Raw genomic sequence first — 22,732 nt, forward strand, 5'->3', positions numbered from 1 at the left:
ATACCCATTTTTAGACTGCATTCTAGCCCGGCCAATAAAGCAACACCCCGGTTCTCTCTCCCTCTCCCTCTTCCTCATTCTTCCTCTCCTCATTTTTTCTTTCTTTCTTTTTTTTTCTTTCTCTTTCTTCCTTTCTCTCTTTCTTAAAAAAAAAAACTCACAAAAAAGAACTATAATGACCTCAATTATCATTAAAAAATAGTCATAATTGATGAAAATATATCCAGTATACAACCAACCATACATTTCTAAAGAGAGTTTAAAAACAACCACAAGCAAGAAAACTCATTAGTCACCTTTCAAGGTTGCTAGGACACAAACTTATCTATGTGAAAATTGATAAAGGGTTAAAGAAATTAAGCATTTGTCCAGCTTTTCCTAAACTACTTTAGAAAAAAATATTTGATGAGTTCATCTTCATAAAAATCCAGTTAATACAGAAAAGCATGGTTAGGAAAACACTGTTTGCAACCCTTAATAAATAGAGCTAGTGTCCATATTCAATGGATGCTAAAAAAAAATTCATTCTCATTATTTGTGAAAGTAATGCTGCATAAAATCACCACGAACACTGAATTAATGAATACTGAACCATTGCTCCCAGGGGAAATACGGAGTTAGGCTCCTGTGAGCCTCTGGTCACAATATTTTCATTAACCAATCAATATATAATCTTGTTTTACATGCGTTTCTATTTAAAGACACCTTATTTAATATATATGGTTGATTCATTAACATTGAACTTACTGCCAACAGCACTGCAACTCATATCTGAATGAAGCTTACTAACACATATATTTTCTCTATAAGGGATACCACAGGCTTATGATAACACTAGGTAACACTTCAGCTGTATGCTTCCAGGCCATTTTAAACAGCAAAATTACCATCAGAAAGCACAAAAATGGGCCAGGCTTGGTGGCTCACACCTGTAATCCCAGCACTTTGGGAAGCTGAGGCGGGCGGATCACGATGTCAAGAGATTGAGACCACCCTGGCCAACATGGTGAAACCCCGTCTCTACTAAAAAAAAAATACAAAAATTAGCTGGGCATGGTGGGGTGTGCTTGTAGTCCCAGCTACTTGGGAGGCTGAGGCAGGAGAATTGCTTGAACCTGGGAGGCGGAGGTTGCAGTGAGCCAAGATCACGCCACTGCACTCCAGCCTGGCGCCTGGTGACAGAGCGAGACTCTGTCTCAAAAAAAAAGAAAGAAAAGAAAGGACAAAAATGCAGATAAACGTGGTACTAAGTAGCCTGTGAAAAGGACACTTGTTTACAATAGGAAAACTGAAACAAGTAAGCAGAGTTGCTTTGTCCGACTTCAGCTGGGAACATGTGCATCCAGTGACTCAAATTTTTCTCCTCAACGCGTATATCTGCAAACAACCACAAAGCCCAGCAAGTATTGATTTTGGGGTTGCAAACAATTTGAGTGAGTAGGTAAATTAGCAAATACAGAATCAGTGAGTAAACGAGGAGGGACTGTAGGGACAACACAATGACTTTTCATAAAGTGAAGGCATCCATGTAACAGGCATCTGAGTCAAGAAATAAAACGTTTCCAGCATCCTCTTTGGCCTTTTTCCAAGGATAACCATTATTCTGGATTCTGATACCATAGTTTGCCTGCTTTTTCCCATTACATCACGTGAGCACGTTATGTCCTCCTTTGTGTCTGGCATTTTTGTCAGTCTGTTTTATCTAATTAGTTTTGTCAGAAGTGAGTTTGTATTCCCAGTGTTGATTTTGTTGATTGCCTTTTCTGGACAATTGTATTTGACATGTTTTAGACTTTTGATTTTCAGGGTCATTTTAAGAAAGAAGCTTCTTGCTCTTCTTCATCTTTCCCTTGCTTTCTAGGAACTGAGTGGTGTGTTACTGCCTTCCCTTGGCCCGGCCCCAGTCCAAAACTAAGTCTTATAGGGATGTCGATGTGCCACAACACTGGGCATATCCAGTCCCAGAGCCTGCAGGAAGTTTGGCCCATGTCCTGCTCATGAGGCTGTGTCTGTCCACCTTCCCCATTTGGCCCCTATGTTCCTGGAAACAGTTATACCAGGCAGCAGAGTGGCAGCCTTTTTAAGCCCCTTTCAAAGGAGCGGCACCCTACCCCAGCTCCTGGCTTCATGCAGGGAGCCTGACTCTATTCTGTGCCTTGTGTGGAGCTCTTTGGTCCTGATTTCCTGCCACCGCTGTCTGAGGCCGGACCTGGAGCCCAGCATGTCCTGGCTTTATCCTTGCTCACTGCTGGAGATTTATGGTCCCAGAGATGCTTGTCTTCTCTTTGATCCCATCTATCCCTTTTCGGTCATCTCTTCTTATATTTGACTTGTCACTGCTATGTGTCTGGAGATGGGACAAGTCATTGAGGAGTGAATTTAACAGTGCTATGCTGCCTATGAGTCTGCATTGCTTGTTTCATCAGAGAATTGAAAAGCTATTTTTATGTTGAAATACATAAAGCAATATTCAAGAGTTTCCTCTCAGCTTGGTGTAGTGGCTCATGCCTGTAATCCCAACACTTTGGGAGGCCAAGGTGGGTAGATCACCTGAGGTCAGGAGTTTGAGACCAGCCTGATCAATATGTTGAAACCCCATCTCTACTAAAAATAACAAAAATTAGCTGGGCGTGGTGGTGAGCACCTGTAGTTCCAGCTACTGGGGAGGCTGAGACAGGAGAATCACTTGAACCTGGGAGGCAGAGGGTGCAGTAAGTCAAGATCACGTCACTGCACTCCAGCCTAGGTGACACAGTGAGACTCTGTCTCAAAAAAAAAAAGAGTTTCCTCTCAGGTGGAAACAAGTCAAATATCTGTCAACTGATGAGTGGATAAACAACGTAGGTATATCTATACAATGGAATATTCATCATCCACCAAAAAGAATGAAGTATTAATACATGCTATAGCATGAATGAATCTTGAAAACATTATGCCAAGTAAAAAAAGCCAAACATAAAAGGCCATATATTGAATAATTTCATTTATATGAAATATACAGAATAGACAGATTCATAGAGACAAAGAGTAGATCGGTGCTTTCCAGGGGCTGGGGGGAGGGGAGCATGGAGATGATGATTAATGGGCATGGGGTTTCCTTTTGGGGTGATGAGAATGTTCTAGAACTAGAGAGTGGTGACAGTCGCACAACACATGCCTTCTAACTCCTCTTGTTTAAAGGTTTCACTCCTTTGCACCAACACAATGCCAGGTCCTGTCTTTATTGAACATCTTTCAAAATATATTGTGAATTATTTGTCTTTGTGTCTGTCCCTCTACCAGACTATAAACATTTCCAAATGAAGCGTTTTGTCCTATGTAACTCTGTTACTTTGCTTAGTGTCTGGCACAGAGTAAATCCAAGACATACTGCTGAATAAATGAATGAACAAATATTAGTTGAACTGACATGACCACTTCAAAAAAATTCATTCTTCTTCTGGGTCCCTCAATTTATTGTTAGAATCATCCCCTAGGACACGATTTTCTTTCTTTTTTTTTTTGACACGATTTTCATTCAGAAACACAGTGATGCCCTCAGAGCTAAAGCATTTGATGTGAGAAAGCATTGCAAGCAACCCTTACCATTCCCAGGATCCCCTAAAACTCTGACCTCCCAGCCTTAGCCAGTCCTAACCTAACATCTGCTGGAGGTGCAGTTGCAATGGTTAAATTATTCAAAATATTCCCAACAACTAAGCACAAAAATTCTGTTGCTGAGTCACTCCCAGCCCAAAGCATTTTCTTTATGATGTCTGCCCTCTGAGGTGTAAATTGCAAGTCTCACAGCCTCACGCTACAGAGGTGAGTTAAATGACTTCTCCAGGGTCAGGGAACAAATGATGGAGTAAGTGATGCATCAAACTGGAAGAGATTTCTAGGCAACTATGCTTCTGTATTTGACTATGTATATGCAGCTGTCAGGTTTAGAAAGTCCCCAAATATATCACCTATTAGATTAGGATCTTGAGATACAAAAATTTATTCTTAAACGTTAGCTCTAATTCTTCATGATGTGGTTGAAGGTGATTTCTTCTTGTTCCAACAGATAAGGAAGGGAAAAGTTATTAACCATTTCCCCCATGTTAACCCTTTATACACTCAAAGTTATTTTTAAATTGTCTCTTTCTTCCATATTAAAATTTGCAGTCCTTTCATTAAAAAGTAATTGAGAACCTACTATGTGCCAGCAATTCTGGATTCTAACATTAAGTGTAGTCCCTCTCTTTAAGGTCTGAGTTCATAGTCTTTCTTCAGGATTTGATTTAAATTCCTATTTCTGACTCTAATCCAGCTTTGTAAAATGCGCTCCCAAATCTACCAGCTGGCAAATATTTTGTAGTAGTTTATTATTCTCTGTGTGCTTTTAACACATGGGAAAATCAGTGTTAGATTAATCTCTCTCCATGTTGTGCCAATGACCAGCAGCCTGTAGACAAGTTGGGATTGTCTGTGGCTGGTCACATTGAAATCCTTTCAAAATTACCTGCAGTGGAGCAGTTGATTTTCGCTTGTGAAAGATACAGTAGCAACTTGAAAATAACTGCTTTGTAGTAGTGAGTGTAAAGTACCATGGGAACATGCCCTTCTTACACAGCATCCCCATAATGTAGACAGTTCATCTGGCTTGACTGATGCAAACAGGGCTTTTCTGTAGGGTTCTACAGCCATCAGCATTGCTTTGCAGTTCTCAACCGCTTTGTGTGGTCCCCAGAGCTGTGGCTGAGGGACACAGCAGGAAGAGCAAAGGTGAAGCTTTTCCTGTCATCTTGCCATCTAGGGGACTCAAGGAGACTGAAGCCGTCATGTCCTTTGCTGACTCAATATCCTGGGCAGAAGGGATGTATGGGGTCCCTGGTCTGCTCTGAAAGAGACATGCTGGATTTCAAAACCAGTCCTGCAGCCTGCCTCCAACAATGATGCTGACTTACTCTCACAGCATCTCTCTGTGCTATTCATGCCACCTGCAAAATAGAGCTACACAGGCCAGGTGGGGTGGCTCATGCCTGTAATCTCAGAACTTTGAGAGGCTGAGGCGGGCAGATCACAAGGTCAAGAGATCGAGAACATCCTCGCCAACATGGTGAAACCCCGTCTCTACTAAAAATACAAAAATTAGCTGGGAGTGGTGACGCATGAGTGTAGTCCAGCTACTCAGGAGGCTGAGGCAGGAGAATTGCTTAAACCCAGGGGCGGAGGTTGCAGTGAGCCGAGATCGCGCCACTGCACTCCAGCCTGGGTGACAGAGTGAGACTCTGACTCAAAAAAAAAAATAGAGTTACACAGTAAAAGGATTTGGGATGAAAACATTGTTCAGTGAAATAAATTACTTTTTCTTTTTCTTTTTTTTTTTTTAAACTTCAGGGGCCAGATTATTCTAACTGGTAAGTCTTCTAAGAGGGAGATGTGGCGGTGCAGTGTCTCATGCATATAACCCCAGTGCTTTGGGAGACTGAGGCAGGAGGATTGCTGGAAGCCAGGAGTTTGAGACCAGCCTGGGCAACAAAGCAGGACCCCATCTCTACAGAAAAAAAAAAAAAGAAGATAGGGATGTAGTAACTCATAGTCACCTGTCATTTATTCGTTCTGACCACAATTGCTGTTGTTCTGCTGCTGCTAGTCAGCGAGGCATTGGAGGGTCTACTTTGCATGTGAGAATGACTTCTCCCTCCTCTGAATGCTGGTTGTACCATCTTCCTGTGTGTAACTATACTAAAGCTAAATACATGAGGGTAGGGACCGTCTCTCTTGTTTGTTACTGTCTTGGTTTGGATTTCCACAGAAGCAGACACTGGGACAAGCAGACCCTCAGGTGCAAACAATTTATTTGAGAGGCAATCTGAGGAAACACTGATAGGGGAAGGAGACAGAGTAGGGAAGTTAGCCCAAAATGAATCATTACCAAGCCAGTTAGCATCATGGGTAAGTGGAACTTAATTCCACTAAGAAACTTAGGAAACAGGGTATTGCATACACCTCAGAGCTATGCCACCTGAGCAGTAAGGAAACTTGGTATTTAGATGACACTTTCCATTAGTCATTAGTTTAGGGCTGCCCCCATGTAACATTAGCTGTACATTCATATAGAAAAGAATGATCCCTAATCCCTACATCACTTCACACAAACAAGGTAATGCAAGAAGGATCATATGCTTAGTTGTAAAAGTTAGAACCATAAAGTTTCGGGAAGAAAATGTAGGAGGATATGTGTGCAACTTTAGGGTAAGCAAAGTTTTCTTATGACATAGAAAACACTGTTAAAAACACCTGAAAATTAATTAAAATGCACTTAATCAAAATTACATACATCTGCTCTTTACAAAAATGTTGTTAAGAAAATGAGAGGCAAGTAATGGAATGGGAAAATATTTTCATTCCATATATCTGACAAAGGACTGGTATCAGAATATGTAAAGAACTCCTACAAATCAATAATGGCAATGATTTGAACAGACACTTCACACAAAACATATACAAATGGCCAATAAGCCAGTATCATTTGTCATCAGGGAAACGTAAATTAAAATCCCAGTGAGAAACCACTATATATCCACCAGAATGGCTCAAACTAAATACTTGGTAATGCAAATGTCAGCAAGGATGTGGTCATGTCAGCAACTGGAACTCTTATGTTTTGCTGATGGGAGTGCAAAGTGGTACAATCACTATGGGGAACTCTTTGGCAGTTTTTTACAAAGTTAAACATACATCTCTCTAAGACCCAGGAATTCTATTTCTAGGTATTTATTTATTTATTTATTTATTATTTTTGAGATGGAGTTTTGCTCTGTTGCCCAGGCTGGAGTGCAATGGTGCGATCTTGGCTCACTGCAACCTCCGCCTCCCAGGTTTGAGCAATTCTCCTGTCTCAGCCTCCTGAGTAGCTGGGATTACAGGCGTGCGCTCAGCTAATTTTTGTATTTTTGGTAGAGGCAGGGGTTCACCACTTTGGCCAGGCTGGTCTCGAACTCTTGACCTCAGGTGATCTGCCCACCTCAGCCTCCCAAAGTGCTGCTATTATAGGCATGAGTCATTGCACTGGGCCATCTAGGTATTTGTTGAAGATAAATGATAACACATATCTTTAAAAAAAAAAAAAAGCTTGGACAAAAATGTTCGTAACAGAAAAAAACAAAACTAGAAAACATCCCAAATGTTCACCAAAAGGTTAAAAAAAAAAAAAAAAAGCAAACTGTAAAGTAGTCATTCAATAGAATGCTATTTAGCACTAAAAAGGAATGAATTATTGGTACATGCAACAACATGGATGGAGCTAAAAAGCAAAATTACACTGAGCGAAATACGTAGATATAAAATAATATATTCTGTGTGATTTCATGTATATAAACAAAGTCCTGGAACAGGAAAGCTAAGCTGTGGTGATAAATTGACCAGTGGTTGCCCTTGCAGGGTGGTCTGATTTGAGTAATGGAAAGGAAGCACTCACAAGGGAATCTGGTGGTTTTGAAAATGTTCTATATTTTGTTTTGGATGGTGGTTGTATGAATGCATATAGATGTCAAAACTCACCTAATTGGATATGTGAGATCTTTGCTTTTTATTATATAAAATTATACCTTAATAAAGATTACAGATTTACCTTTTAAAAAGAAAACACAACAGCGATTAACAGTAGTGGGTAATTTGCTCAGTGTTCTGCCCTCTACTAGACTGTGAGCTTCAAGAGAGCAGAAGCCCTGTTTGTTTTGCTCTCTTTTCAGCACCTAGCATAGCACCTGGGACCTCCTGAGTGCTCAAGTCATATTTGTTAATATTATAAGTTTGTAAGAGCCTCTGTGCATGGAGCTGTGGCTTTATTACATCTCCCTTTGCAGACATGATCTGTTCTTGGCAGAGGCTGGTGGCCCCAGAAGCTCGAGCACAGGTGCATTGTCTAGGAAGGGAGCTTGCAGGTGGGAGCCCAGCAGGGCCCTGGGTGTCCTTGGACACTGACAGGGTCCCAACTGTGAGCACCATCTGCTCCTGCGAAGGGTGTCTGACAGCAGCCACAGCCCTGGACCTGGAAGGTGAGTACCTCTGAGACCCAATGTCAGGCTCCCATTCCCATCCTTCCTGCCCGTAGAGAGCCCGCAGAAAGTCACTTTAACCCTGGAAATAGAAAGCACCAACATATGTACCACTTTGTAATTCACCAAGTGTTTTCCCACATATGTTCTTATTTCATCTTCTCAGTGACTCTGTAAAGTAGTTGTTTAATAACCCTATTTTACAGAGAGGTTAACTGACTTCAGCAAAGTCACACAGCTGGCAAGTGACAAACCTGGGATTCAAACCAAGTTTTTAACCATCTATTCCTATATTAAATGCAGTACTGCTGTGTCATTTACGGACCTTCAGAAGCAATTTCTGAAATCTGACACCTTCGGTAAGCTTTACTGGACTGCTGGAAAGATAAGTAACCGACCCCCCCTTGCCTTTTATTCAAATTTGTCCCATAGGCTTCTGAGACATTAACCTGCTTGGACCACCACTAGGAAAGTGCCACTCTCCTATGCAAATTTTCCACATTCCTCATCATCTACCAAGTAAAACTCATATCCCTTAGCTGCTGTTCAGTGCTCTTTTGCCCCAACTCACCTTTGTGGCCTCATGTTCCTTAAAAAACCACTTGGCATTCTAGCTAGTCATGTCAGTATCCTCATTTCCACAACTTTACTCCTCAACTTCTCCTTCACATGGAACAAGTTTCCTCCATCTTCCCTTGGGAATTGTTTTCACCCTTCAAGTCCTAACTCAAATGCTGCTGCCTCTCCCTATTGGGAAGATTTTTATTTCATTTGAACCCTGAGAGCACATGGTTTGTATCTTTCCTGTGGCATTAACTGTCAGGCGTCACGGGTATATTTGCACCTTGCTTGTCTTCTTTATTAGATCCTGTGGTCCTAGAAGGTTGGATATACACCTTATCAGTTTCTGTAGTCCCTGTGGGTGACTAGCATAACTGTTTGCACGCTGTAGATATTTGATACTTTGTAGAGTGAATCAATTACCACCTCTCCAACCATTGTCTATGAATTGAATACCCTTTGGTATGCATAGTTTTAAACATTGTTTGCATTTTAATTGTATTTTATGTATTTGCTTAGTATAACCTCTACCCTCTGTATACTTTGCTTCTAACTTGACATAGATTGTATGCATATCTAAATTCTTTGCAAATAAGGTGGACACATGGAGATTGTGGAGTCCGCAGCTCTACTCTGGCTTTACCATTCACTGGCTATGTAACCTTGGACAAACCACATCTACTCTCTGGATTATTTTATTTTATTTTATTGAGACGGAGTCTTACTCTGTAGCCCAACCTGGAGTGCAGTGGTGCAATCTCGGGTCACTGTAACCTCTGCCTCCAGGGCTAAAGCAATTCTTGTGCTTCAGCCTACTGAGTAGCTGGGATTACAGGCGTTGTGCCACCACGCCTGGCTTTTTTTTTTTTTTTTTTTTTTTAAATTTTAGTACAGACGGGGTTCACCATGTTGCCCAGAGTGGTCTTGAACTCCTGAGCTCAGGCGATCTGCCCGCCTCGGCCTCCCAAAGTGCTCGGATTACATGCGTCAGCCACTGCACCCGGCCACTGGACCTTAGTTTGCCTCCATCTATTAGATGGGGATAATAATCCCTGTTTTGCTTCTTTAATTCACCACAAGTTTGTTAGGAGGATAAAGGAAATCACAGATGTGTAAGTGCTTTGCCGACTATAAATCACCCAGAAATGTCGTTCGTTGCATCTGCTGTTGGATGTAGGCACATCTTTTGTTGCTGACAGCCCCCACCCATCTGCTCCTCTCTTTCGGTGAAAAATTGACTATCGGGTGGCGGGGTACGTCGAGGGGGCGGCAGGACGGATGGTGAGGAAGTAACCATATTTCCCAATTGGCGTGAGACACTGGGGCTTTGCTGTGGTGGGTGTGAGGTGAAACGGGGACACTGCCGTCTGAAAGGCCGCTATGAGGAAGGAAAACGCCAGTGTCCGGGCAGCCTCGACTACCCGCCTAGTTCCAGTGCGTAGGTTACAGGGAGGCAGCCAGTTTGGGAAACTTCTCCGAGTCAGAACTGCGGAAGTTGGCATGGGCTGCCTGAGGGAAGGTGTGGGTCCGAATACTGTGCAAGCGTGACACCAACTTCCACTAATAAGGGTCGCAATCACCCTTCAACATAGAAGTGACCATCTCTACTCAGTGCCCAAGGTCAAGAAAGACCCTGGGGCCTGGAGATGCCCTCGGCGGGAATCTCCGGAACCTGCCCATTGACTTCCGCTGAAGCGGAGGGTGGGCCTTGGGGCTCTCCGCTTCCTGATTGGTTAGATGCCGGATTGGCTAGATGCCGGATTGGCAGGTCCCAGCCGCCTGCGCGCGTGGTGAAGCCGGACATGGCGGAGGCGGGAAAAGTGCCCTTGAGCCTCGGGCTTGCAGGAGGAGAAGCGACAGAGTGGCCTCTGCAGCGGTATGCCCGCTGCATACGCTCAAACAACAGAGACCCACCTGGGCCACGCTTGGAAGCTGGGACAGCCCCCTCCCCCACATGGAAGGTGAGGCCCGAAGGCAGGAATGTCCCTGAGGTGCCCACAGTCCTGAGGAGGGGAGGCTCTGCGTGTAGAGCGGGCCGGTGCTCCGAAAGCGATGCCGAGGGGACACCGAGCAACGCCAGGCGTGTTGGGGAATGGACAGGCCAACAGCTAAGATAGGAAATACGAACCCTGTACAGTTTCAAAATAATTATTCAAGGGAGTAGTAAATATATATTCAACATGTATTTATGGAGCATCAGGTATATGCTAGACACTATTCAGGGTGCTAGGGACAGAGCATTGAGCAAGATATAAACGCTCCCTACCCTTACTGATGTTTTTAGTTTAGTGGAGGATACACTATTTATCCAAATAACTAATTACCGAAGGGACAACTGAGTCATCCCATAACCAAGCACTCACACAGGACTAAATCTGAATCCTCACTTTGCCAGTGAGTTTCTGCTACCTTGCTTTAGTTACTTGACCTCTCTGTACCTTATTTTATTTTAAAATAGAGATAATAATATAGTACGGGCCCTGAGAAATATTGGGAATCGGTTCCAGACCATCGCAATAAAGCAAGTCACGAACTTTTGGCTTCTCAGTGCATATAAAACCTAAGTTTACACTATACTGTAGTCTGTTAACTTGTCTAAATATTGCTAAAAAATGCTAACACTCACCTGAGCCTTCAGCAGGTACATCTTTTTGCTGCTGCTGGGTCTTGCTTCATGCTGGTGGCTGCTGACTGATCAGGGTGGTGGTTTCCCAAAGTTGGGGTGGCTGTGGCAATTTCTTGGAATAAGGCAACAATGCAGTTTGTCACATGGATTGCCTCTTCCTTTCAGGAAAAATTGCTCTGTAGCATGCAATGCTGTTTAATGGCATTATTACCCACAGTAGAACTTCTTTCAAAATTGGAGTTAATCGTCTCAAATTTTGCTGCTGCTTTATCAACTGAGTTAATGTGATATTCTAAATACTTTGCTGTAGTTTCAGCAATGTTCACCACATCTTCACCAGGAGTGGATTCCATCTTAAGAAATCACTTTCTTTGCTCATCCAGAAAAAGCAACTCCTCATCTCCTCAAGTTTTATCATAAGATTATAGCAATTCACTCTCATCTTCAGGCTTCACTTCTAATTCTAGTTTTCTTGCTCTTTCTATCGCATCTGAAGTTCCTTCCTCCACTAAAATCTTGAACCCATCAAAAGTCATCCATGAGGGTTGGAATCAACTTCTTCCAAATTCCTGTTAATGTTGATATGTTGACCTCCTCCCATGAATCACAAATGTTCTTAATAGTATCTAGAATGGTGAATCATTTTCAGAAGTTTTCAATTAACTGCCCAGATCCATCAGAGGAATCACTATCTACAGAGAAGCTATAGCCTTATGAAATGTATTTCATAAATAATAAGACTTGAAAGTTGACAGTTATTCCTTGATCATGGGCTGCAGAATGAATGTTGTGTTAGCAGGCATGAAAACAACATCATCTCTTTGTGCATCTCTGTCCGAGTTCTTGGGTGACCAGGTGCCTTGTCAATGAACAGTAATATTTTGACAGGAATCTTTTTCTGAGCAGTTGGTCTCAACACTGGACTTAAAATATTCAGTAAACATGCTATAAACAAATGTGCTAATCCATGCTTTGTTCTATTTATGGAGCACAGGCAGAGTAGAGTTATCACAGTCCCGTGGGCCCTAGGGCTTTCAGAACGGTAAATGAGCATTGGCTTCAACTTAGAGTCACCAGTGACATTAGCCCCTAATGCAAGAGTCAGCCTGTCCTTTGAAGCTTTGAAACCAGGCATTGACTTCTCTTAGCTATGAACGTCCTAGATGGCATCTTCTTCTTTTAGAAGGCTGTTTCGAATACATTAAAAAGTCAGATTAGACTTTGGCTTAAGGGAATGTTTTGTGACTGGTTTGATCTTCTATGCAGACCATTACAGCTTTTCATTTCAGCAATAAGGCTGTTTCACTTATTATTCCTATGTTTATTGGAATAGCATCCTTAATTTCCTTTAAGAACTTTTCCTTTGCATTTACAACCTGGGTAACTGGCATAAGTGGCCTAGCTTTTGACCTATCTTTGGCTTTCAACATGCCTTCCTCACTAAGCTTAATCATTTTTAGCTTTTAATTTAAAATGAGATGTGTGATTTTTCCTTTTACTTTAACACTTTGAGGCCATCGTAGGGTTATTAATTGGCTGGATTTCAATATTGTTGTGTCTCAGAATAGTGAGGATCAAGCAGAGAGAGAGAGAGAGAGAGAGAGCAAAGGCTGGTGGATGGAGCAGTCGGAATACACATATCATTTATTGATTAAGTTCACTATCTTCTATGGGCATGGTTTGTGGCACTCCAGAACAGTTACAATTGTAACATCGGAAATCACTGACCACAGATCCCCATGAAATATAATAATAATGAAAAAGCTTGAAATATTGTGAAAATTACCAAAATGTGACACAGAGACATGAAATGAAAACATGCTGTTAGAAAAATGGCCTTGAGAGACTTGATTGTTGTAGGGTTGCCACAAACCTTCAATTAAAAAAAATATATCTGTGAATTACACTAAAGCTAAGTGCAGTAACGGGAGGTGTACCTGTACCTACCTCATAGGATTATTTTGAGCATTGAATAAGCTAATATATATCAATCACCTAAAATAGTGCCTATTTATGTTAAATTATATAGGGTTTGCTCTTATTATTATTTTGTTCTAGTGGTATGTTTTAACACCATAGGTTGCCAGTCATTCAGTTCCATTGGTCTGGTTTCACTATTGGATGTGGACCCTGAGATTTTGGATTATGCACAGACATGTACATCTCGTATGCACACACACACAGACGTGTTTGTGTATTTTGGGCAGCAGTAGGCAGGAGAAGAATTAAAGAGAATAAAGATCCCAGGTAGCTGGGTACAGTGGCTCATGCTTGTAATCACCTGAGGTCAAGAGTTTGAGACCAGCCTGGCCAATATGACAAAACCCTGTCTCTACTAAAAATACAAAAATAGCCAGGTGTAGTAGTGCACACCTGTAGTCCCAGCTACTCAGGAGGCTGAGGCAGGAGAACTGCTTGAACCTGGGAGGTGGAGGTTGCACTGAGCTTAGATTGTGGCACTGCACTCCAACCTGAGTGACAGAGCAAGACTCTGTCTCGAAAAAAAAAAAAAAAAAAAAGATCTCACAACATGTACAGAGGCCACAACATACCTGAAAAACCTCAGCATGTGTAATGTAGAGTGAGAAGGCTAGTAAATCTGGTGCTTAGAGAACAAGGGCCACGGTAGCTTGAGATAAGCCTGTCTGAAGAGGTAGGCAGGTGCCTTATGAACATTATTATAAAACCAGTAACAAGTCACTGAACAGTTTTAAACAGAGGCATTTTCATCTTTGAAAGATCACTCTGATTGTGGTGTGAAGATGGAATTGGAGGGGAATATAAGGGGATTCAGAAAGATCACTTAGAATGCTATTGCAGTGTTATAGGCAAGAGATGATGATGGCTTAGACTCAGGGCATGGCAGTAGAGATGGGGATATTGGGAATATATTTTGGAGACCAAAATGAAAAGATTTGGTGATTGATTGTATATGAGTGGCGAGAGTAAAGGACTTCTGGGTTTCTAGCAGAAGCAACTCAGTAGATGGTTTTAGAGAATGGGAAACAATGGAAGAGGAACAGTGAGAGAAAGATCCAAGACTTCAGTTTTGGATGTATCAAATTTAATAAATGTGTGAAGCATCCAAGTGGAGATATTGGATAGGTAGTTGGGTATATTGGTCTAGACTCAGAAGGAACATCTGGGCTGGAGATGTAAAAGTGTGAGACATCAGCGTAAAGATGATATTTATAGTCGGGATTAGATGGGATTCAGGAACAAACTCAAAGGTAATCTAACATTTGTAAGTAAGGTAGAAGAATATTGACAAGAGGCCTGGCGCAGTAGCTCACACCTGTAATCCCAGCACTTTGGGAGGCTGAGACAGGTGGATCACTTGAGGTCAGGAGTTTGAGACCAGCCTGGCCAACGTGGTGAAACTCGAGGCTACCCTGGAGGATGAGGCAGGAGAATCCCTTGAACACAGGAGACGGAGGTTGCAGTGAGCCAAGACCGTGCTACTGCACTCCAGCCTGGGCAGCAGAGTGAGACTACCTCAATCAATCAATCAATCAATCAATAAAAAGACTGACCAGGGACAGAGAGTTGAGAAGCACCCAAGAGAATGAAGATTTATCAGTGCTAAAGAGAGTTATTTCCAGGGGAAAGAGTGGTTGATTGACTTTGCTGAATAATGCTGCAAAATGGAGAAACACGATGACTAAGTGTTATCTATTCAGTTTAGCAGCATGAACGTCCTTAATGGTCTTTACTAAGAGAAACTGAAGTAGAGTGAAGGGAGTGGAAGCCAGATAAGTGTGGGCTAAAGAATGGCTGATAGGTGAGGAAGTGGAGCCAATGTGCACGGACAGTTCTTCCAAGAGGCTTGGCTGTGAATGTGATTAGAGAAAGGGCACATGAATTATTCACCACATTCTAGAATATTAGAGCCAGGGGCACTCCTTAAAGATTGAAATCAATATATCTAGGATCATAAAAAAGGCATTAAACTCCTAGTTGTACTGTTTTGAAACCCTGTGTCCTAAGAAATTATGTAGGCTGAAATACAAAATGAGGTGAAGAAAGAGTTAAATACAAGGATGACTGATCTGTAATTGGAGCTTATAAAATGCTGGGAATGTTTGATGACATATTTAATTTCTGAGACTGCTCGATGGGTTCCTTGATACCTTCTCATAACATTCTTTAAACCCTTTCTCCTAAGGCATCTGTGTTGGGTGCAGCTGAATAATTCTTAAATTCTTATCCTGTAACCCAGAGGCCAGGACATTTGGCCATTCTAAGGAGTTGATTGTTATTACAGTTTTTTTTTTTGTTTTTTTTGTTTTTTTTTTACTTCTCTTTGCAAAACTCTTCATAATTGCTTATAAGGAACAGTGCTTTTAACAGTTTTCAAATGTTTGGCATAAAGCCACAGCTACAGTGACAAGAGATGAGGCTGACTTTTGCAGTGCTTTTGAAAACTGAACATTTGTACCTTCCTTTGAATCTGTGCCGAACTATCCTACCCGCTGTGATCAGTTTCAGCCTAGGTCTGTCTTTTTCTTTTTTGGAAAAAACGAAAGAGAAAACAAGATTTGTTCTATTTTATGGGCACTGGGACTATTGTGCAATAATAATAATAAAAGATGAGCCATCTAAAGAACTGTACTCTCTAAGTCTCATGTGAATTTTTTATTTTAAACATATGTGGTACCTGCAGTAAAAAAAGAGGTTAGGTAAAGCATAAAAATATATTATTGTGGAGGATAGAGTCATTCTAGTTGTTTTTTCTTTAGGGAACTTTCGAATTCAACCTTGGTTGAACCTATTTTGAGTTCTTTCATTTTTTCTGATTATGGGATAATTCATTCTCCTGGTACTGTTCTCTGTATTGTTTAATTACAGAGAAAACATTCATCACAATGGCCCTATATGCTGAGACAAAATTGTCAACTCAAGAGAAAAAATGAATAGTACAAGACTCCTCACACTCGAAGTCCCAGTTGAGAAGGAAGATAAATTCTGAGACAAAAAGAATATTAGATATAAAATATCTAATTTATTTTATAGACTAATATACTTCATTATGTATATTGATTTGATTTACTTCTTTGAATTGAATTAATCTTGTTAAAATACACTATCTAGAGATAAACACAATTTGGAAGCAAATGAACTTTGTAATACACACACACAGGCACACCGAAAACCCGGTGGTTTAGAGCTATGCTACCCAGACTTTAATATGCATAGAAATAATCTGGGGATTTAATTAAAAATGCAAATTCTGACTCAGACAGAATAGGTCTGGTATGAGGAGTGAGATTCTAGTTCTAACAAGCTCGAAGGTGACTCAGATGCTGTTGGTTCAAGGACCACACTTTGAGAGGCAGGGGTTTAGAAGATCTTGAATGAAATGACAGCCATATAGTAAATTTGATAAAATGAATTTGTAGAGTTATGAGATAAGGCAATCAAATTCATAATGCCTATGGAAATGTTTTATTAATAGGGTTAATATTTAAGCCATCTATCGTCATTTAAGTGGAATGAGCAAATGTTAGTTCCTTACATCTGTTGGCTCAGCCTTTCTGAAAAGATATAATAAAAGATTGGTCCATTTAATGTATTTTATGTCTGAATATAATTTAGTCTACTAATAAGTAGACTAATTTGAAAGGTGATGTTAATTGCAGGTTGCTTTTAAATTAAAGTTTTACCATGTTTTTCAGATTCCAAGGATTTCTCAGACATGCCCTAATTGGCTGAACCTGACAACTTCTTAGATTTTTTTTTCCTTTCAAAGGGGAAAAAAAATCATCCTTTAATTTTTATAGGAGGAACTTAAAATAATTGCCCTACTTAGAAATTAAGAAATGGAATGTGAGGCCCGGCACGGTGGCTCACGTCTGTAATCCCAGCACTTTTGGGAGGCTGAGGCAGGCAGATCATGAAGTCAGGAGATGGAGACCATCCTGGCCAACATGGTGAAACCCCATTGTTACTAAAAATACAAAAATTAGCTGGGTGTGGTGGCACGGACCTGTAGTCCCAACTACTCAGGAGGCCGAGGCAGGAGAATCACTTGAACCCAGGAGGCAGAGGTTGCTGTGAGCCAAGATTGCACCACTGTACTCTAGCCTGGTGACAGAGTGAGACTCCGCCTCAAAAAATAAATAAAATAAAAATAAAGAAATAGAATGTGAAGTTTGTACTTGAAATGAACTTTTAAATGTGGATTTAACATTAAATATACTTTGGATCTTCTTAACAGTGTTCTTTTTTCTTTTGTATTCTTAGTGTCTGCATAATACCAAGTATATGATAGGTGCTCAGTAAATGTTTGAATATATGGTGTGGTAACTTTGCTTATGATAATATAATAATTCTTAAATGATAGCTATTATTTATTGTTTACTTTGGTATATTTTTTACAGGAGCCCTATGAAACAAATGTTATTATACCCATTTTACAGATAAGTGAACTGAAACTCAGGTTCAGTGGCTTTCCCAGGAACACAAAGATAAGTTGAAAAGAAAGAATTTAGACCCTCGTTTTCCTGTCTCTAAAGTCTGTGCTTCTAAGCTGTATGCTGTTTGCCTAAAAGTGTTAATATTTCATATAGTGTGTAGCAATTCAATTATGTGGATGACAAATTTTTAGGTCAACACACAGGATAAAAATGACAAAAATAACAGTTTTTTATTTGTTCTTAAGGAAAATTTAAGATTCAGTAAAACCCCAAGAAGGTTATTTTTTTAAATAGTAAGATAGTTCTTCTTTGTATGCTTGATACTTTTTTATTGCAGGCCTAATGTTGTGAATTTTACTTTGTTGGGTACAGGGTATTTTTGTATTTCTGTAAATATTTCTGAGCTTTTTTTCCAGGTAAGTTACTTGGAAGCAATTTGACTTTCAAGTCTTGCTTTTAAGCTTTGTCAGCTGGGACCAGAGTGGTTTGGACCAGGGCTAATTTTTCCCACTTCTGAGGCAAAGCTCTTCAGAGTATTCTACTCAATGTAAATTGTTTTCTCTACTAAGAACAGGCACTGTCCCCTAGCCTATATGAGCTCTGGGGATTATTCCCTTAAATCCTTTCAGGTGGTCCTTTCCCCGCCCTCTGGCAGTTTCCTTACACATAAATATGTTGATCAGTACTCAGCTGAAGCAGAGGAGGAGGTTCTACAAGTGTCTGGAGTTCTCTCTTTGTACCAGCCTCTCTCTGGTGTTCTGTCCTGCAAACTCTAGCTGCACTGACCTCCTAGGACTTGAAGCTTCAACTTCTCAACTCTCAGAGCTCACCAGGCTCTGTCTGGGTTTATCATCCTTGTACTCTGACCTGGAAACTCACTCCAAGAAGTAACCTGGGGCAGTGGTAAGGGCTCACCTGCTTCATTTTCTGTTATTTCTTAGGAATTACATCCTTTATTACCTAATACCTATTGATTTGAGAACTGTTGCTTCTTTTGATTTGTTCAGTTTTTTAGTTATTTCATGCAGGAGGTATGAAATACTTCTCCTTAAGCTCAAGTGATTCTCCTGCCTCAGCCTCCTAAGTAGCTGGGATTACAGTTGCCCGCCACTGCCGCCCGGCTAATTTTTGTATATATATATTTTTTGAGATGGAGTTTTGCTTTGTTGCCCAGGCTGGAGTACAGTGGCACAGTCTTGGCTCACTGCAACTTCTGCCTCCCAGGTTCAAGTGATTCTCCTGCCTCAGCCGCCTGAGTAGCTGGGATTACAGGTGCGCACCACCATGCCCAGCTAATTTTTGTAGTTTTAGTAGAATTGGGGTTTCACCAGGTTGGTCAGGCTGGTCTTGAACACCTGACCTCATGATCCACCCACTTCAGCCTCCCAAAGTGCTGGAATTACAGGCATGAGCCACCGTGCCTGGCCAATTTTTGTTATTTTTTAGTGGAGGTGGGGTTTTACCATGTTGTCCAGGCTGGTCTTGAACTCCTGACCTCACATGATCCATCCACCTCGGCCTCCCAAAGTGCTGTGATTATAGGCGTGAGGCACCACACCTGGCCCTAATTAAATATGCTTCCAAATGGCAAAGCTGGGATTTGATCCTAGCTGTAATTCCAGATACTGTCTTTTATAAAGTAGTAGTCATTAGTGTTGTTCACCAAATATGCTTAGATCGTATATTCCTGGCCTCTTGAAGTTCAGTGTGTTATATGACTGGTTTTGGCCGATGAAACGTGAGCAGAACCAAATGTCCTCAGCAGAAGCTTTAAGAGCCAGAGCATGATTCATCTTAGTCTTTTTCTTTGCCAGTGTTGCAGATATTGGCTTCTCTGTTAGCCTACATCCTACACAGTGAAAACATAGGCGGTGTGACGTTGAGTGTGAAGACAGACAGAAGAAGAGTGAATAGGTAGTTTAAGTGAGAAATAAACCTTTGCTTTTGGGGGTTGTTAATTTATGCAGCATACTGCACCTGACAAAGAATTTTTTTATACTTGTGGTTATGTTTAATTGAATTATATGTCATGTCCATTGTAGATTGCATGGGCTTTTGAGGAAGAACCTTATAACTGATGTTCTAACATTTTTTTTTTCTATGACAAAATCATTACTTGTTCCAAAGCATTAGTTTAAAATTACATATTTCCAACTTGAGACCAGTCTTTGTTCTCTTTCTTCAGTAAGCAAAATCTTAATTTTATTGTGTAACAGACTTAGTTTTCATAGAGGCTATGGCTTGTTTATGAAACATGATTTAAGGTAGAATTTATTTGGACAAATAACTGAAGATTTTTTCAGCTTAATGGTGTTTTGTGTTTTGTTTTGTCTTATTTTATTTTTTGAGACAGAGTTTTGCTCATATTGCCCAAGCTGGAGTGCAGTAGCATGATCTCGGCTCACTGCAACTTCTGCCTCCCGGGTTCAAGCGATTCTCCTGCCTCAGCCTCCTGAGTAGCTGGGATTACAGGCACGTGCCACCACGCTCAGCTAATTTTTTTATCTTTAGTAAAGACAGGGTTTCACCAGGTTGGTCAGGCTGGTCTCAAACTGCTGACCGCAGGTGATCCGCCTACCTAAGCCTCCCAAAGTACTGGGATTATAGGTATGAGCCACCACACCTGGCCAGCTTAGTGGCTTAAGGAATCTAAGAAGTTACAGTTTAGAATGAGGCCCAAGAGTATTAAAATTCATTCATTTTTAGGATTTATTCTCTACCTATTACCTGTATGTGCTAGATACTATGCAAGGCTCTGTTTAAAGATGGTTAAAGCATCTCTACTGAAAGAGCCAATTAAGCTCAAGTACCTGCTGATTTGAATATAGGGTGTTTTTGACTTCAAGAATGACAGCACTGTATCTGCGAAATAAAGTAAGGTGTTTCCTTAACTCAAATTTAGAAATATAATTTGAATATTGGAACTGTTATGAACTTAAGTGGGCTTTGTGAATAAATAGACGAGCATGCCTATGAAGATAGCAAAGGTGAGTGTGAGAGTTGCAGAGATCTAGGATAGGTTTGATAATGGGAAGTACCACTTTCTGGTATAGTGATTTATATGGGATTTAGTAGACTGGGAAATGTTAAAGGATATTTTAAACATGTTGGAGAAATGTCGTGGGAGTATTTGTTGTAGAAATAACCAGAGTGGCCTTGACTGGTAATTTCAAAGACATAAGGAACTTATTCTTCTGTTGCATGGAAAGTGTTCTGAGTGAATACAGTCTATTTATGGCTACTGATAGAAGTGATCAAGTTAATTCTAGTACCTGGGTTTAAAAGGACTGGATAATTTCAAGATCAGTAATCTTATTAGGGATGTGGTAAAAGTAGGGGAATTAGATCTTATGCTTTGATACATGAGATAATTTTTGTATATTGTAAAAGAAAAAATTTGTGAGTGTATTTTTTTCGTGGTAGAAAGATCTGCATGTTATTGCTTTTGTATTTTTATTATTATAGTTAAAACTTTGTATTTCTGTGAATCAAAAAATGCTGAATTTTATTGTTTGGTAATTGGTATGTAGCAGGACCACTTTTATTAGCATAATATACTCTACAAGTTTGTTGAAATAATTTATGAGACTCTTTTGCTACCAAGAGTCAGTGGGAAGGCAGTTGATAGCCTTAGCAATTTTGCACATTTTTCATGTTTTATAGTGCATAAAATAGCAACTTGGGCCAATATATAAAGCTGTGACACTTTCTGAGGGGTCTTAAAAGCAGAAAACAAAACTCTTAATCTAGGACATAACTTAATTCATCACAATCTGAATAACAATACTGTTTTCACCTTTCACGTAGATATAATTTAGGGTAAGTACTTTTGAACTACTTTTCTGTATTTTCATACTCTTGACTTTTTTCTACTTCATTTTAGATTTGTCTTAGAGTACAGACTTGTACTAACACATGCATGTAAATTTTGAGAATATTCTCTGTTTAACCAGTATATAAGCTGTGCTATTGTTATTTAACTGATCTATAAGCTTGTAATAGGGAGGTTCCAAATAAATTTCAGTGTGTGCTGCTGTGTTGATGGCAAAATACTGCAATAGACGGATGTCAGATTGATGTCAATGTTAAGCTACATTTAGATTGGCAATTGGGATGAAGAGAAGATGTAAACTTTATATATGTTCTCTGTGACCCCTTAACATTAATATCTTCTGTTATAACTTGGTCATTAGAGATAACATTTTTCTTTTTGTTCTTTTCGAGACAGAGTCTCACTCTGTCGCTCAGTCTTGAGTGCAGTGGTACAATCTCAGTTCACTGCAACTTGTGCCGCCTGGGTTCAAGCGATTCTCCTGCCTCAGCCTCCTGAGTAGCTGGGATTATAGGTGCCCTGCCACTGTGCCTGGCTAATTTTTGTATTTTTAGTAGAGATGGGGTTTCAACATCTTGACCAGGATAGTCTTGAACTTCCAACCTCAGGTGACCCACCTGCCTTGGCCTCTCAAAGTGCTGGGATTACAGGCATGAGCCACCATGCGTGGCCAACATTTTTAAGTTTTCCATATTGTGTTAATGTGAACATGCCAGAATCATAAAGTTATTGTTCATTAAAGGTATTTCCCAAGGGCCAGAAATAAGCAATTTTTTCCTCAGATATCTGGATTATGTTAGATGTTATGATATTGGAATGTCTCTGTAGAATTAGGACGTTATATTCAAAGCCTAAATACAGTATCATTGTCCTTTGTAGTAAGCTGAATGCTTTTCTTAACCTTGATTCTACCCAGTCAACAAATAACATGAAAGCCTCTAACAATTTTTATTCTAAGGCATTCAAGCATAATCAAAGGTAGACAGAATAATATAGTAATACATGTATGCATCATCTAGCTTTAAGAATTTCCAACTCACAGCTAGGCTAGTTTCATCTATACCCTATTCACTTCCTGCTCATCATGTTATTTTGAAGCAAATCCCAGACATATCATTTCATCCATGATTATTTCACTTCGTATCTCTAAAAGAAAAAGGATTTTTAAAAAACATAACCATAATACCCTAAAATTAACAATTCCTTAATATTATCAAGTGGTGTTCAAATTTCAAGTAGTCTTATAAGTGTCATAATTCTTTTAAGCATG

At 40.3% G+C, this 22,732-nt stretch overlaps 1 protein-coding gene across 1 annotated transcript in view; it reads left to right on the forward strand.

Annotated features, from left to right (window-relative positions):
- The first annotated feature begins 10,388 nt into the window (after positions 1-10,388).
- The window catches only part of REC114 (REC114 meiotic recombination protein), a 103,068-nt gene continuing 90,724 nt past the window's right edge, over positions 10,389-22,732 (forward strand). Inside the window, exon 1 of the mRNA XM_032244775.1 lies at positions 10,389-10,549. Within this exon, the coding sequence (XP_032100666.1) occupies positions 10,391-10,549 (159 nt within the window). The 5' untranslated portion in view covers positions 10,389-10,390. The remainder of the gene's footprint in view (positions 10,550-22,732) is intronic.

This window comes from Sapajus apella, unplaced genomic scaffold (assembly GCF_009761245.1).
Source record: "Sapajus apella isolate SASKATOON/1434 unplaced genomic scaffold, GSC_monkey_1.0 scaffold55, whole genome shotgun sequence".
Taxonomy (NCBI): Eukaryota; Metazoa; Chordata; class Mammalia; order Primates; family Cebidae; genus Sapajus; species Sapajus apella.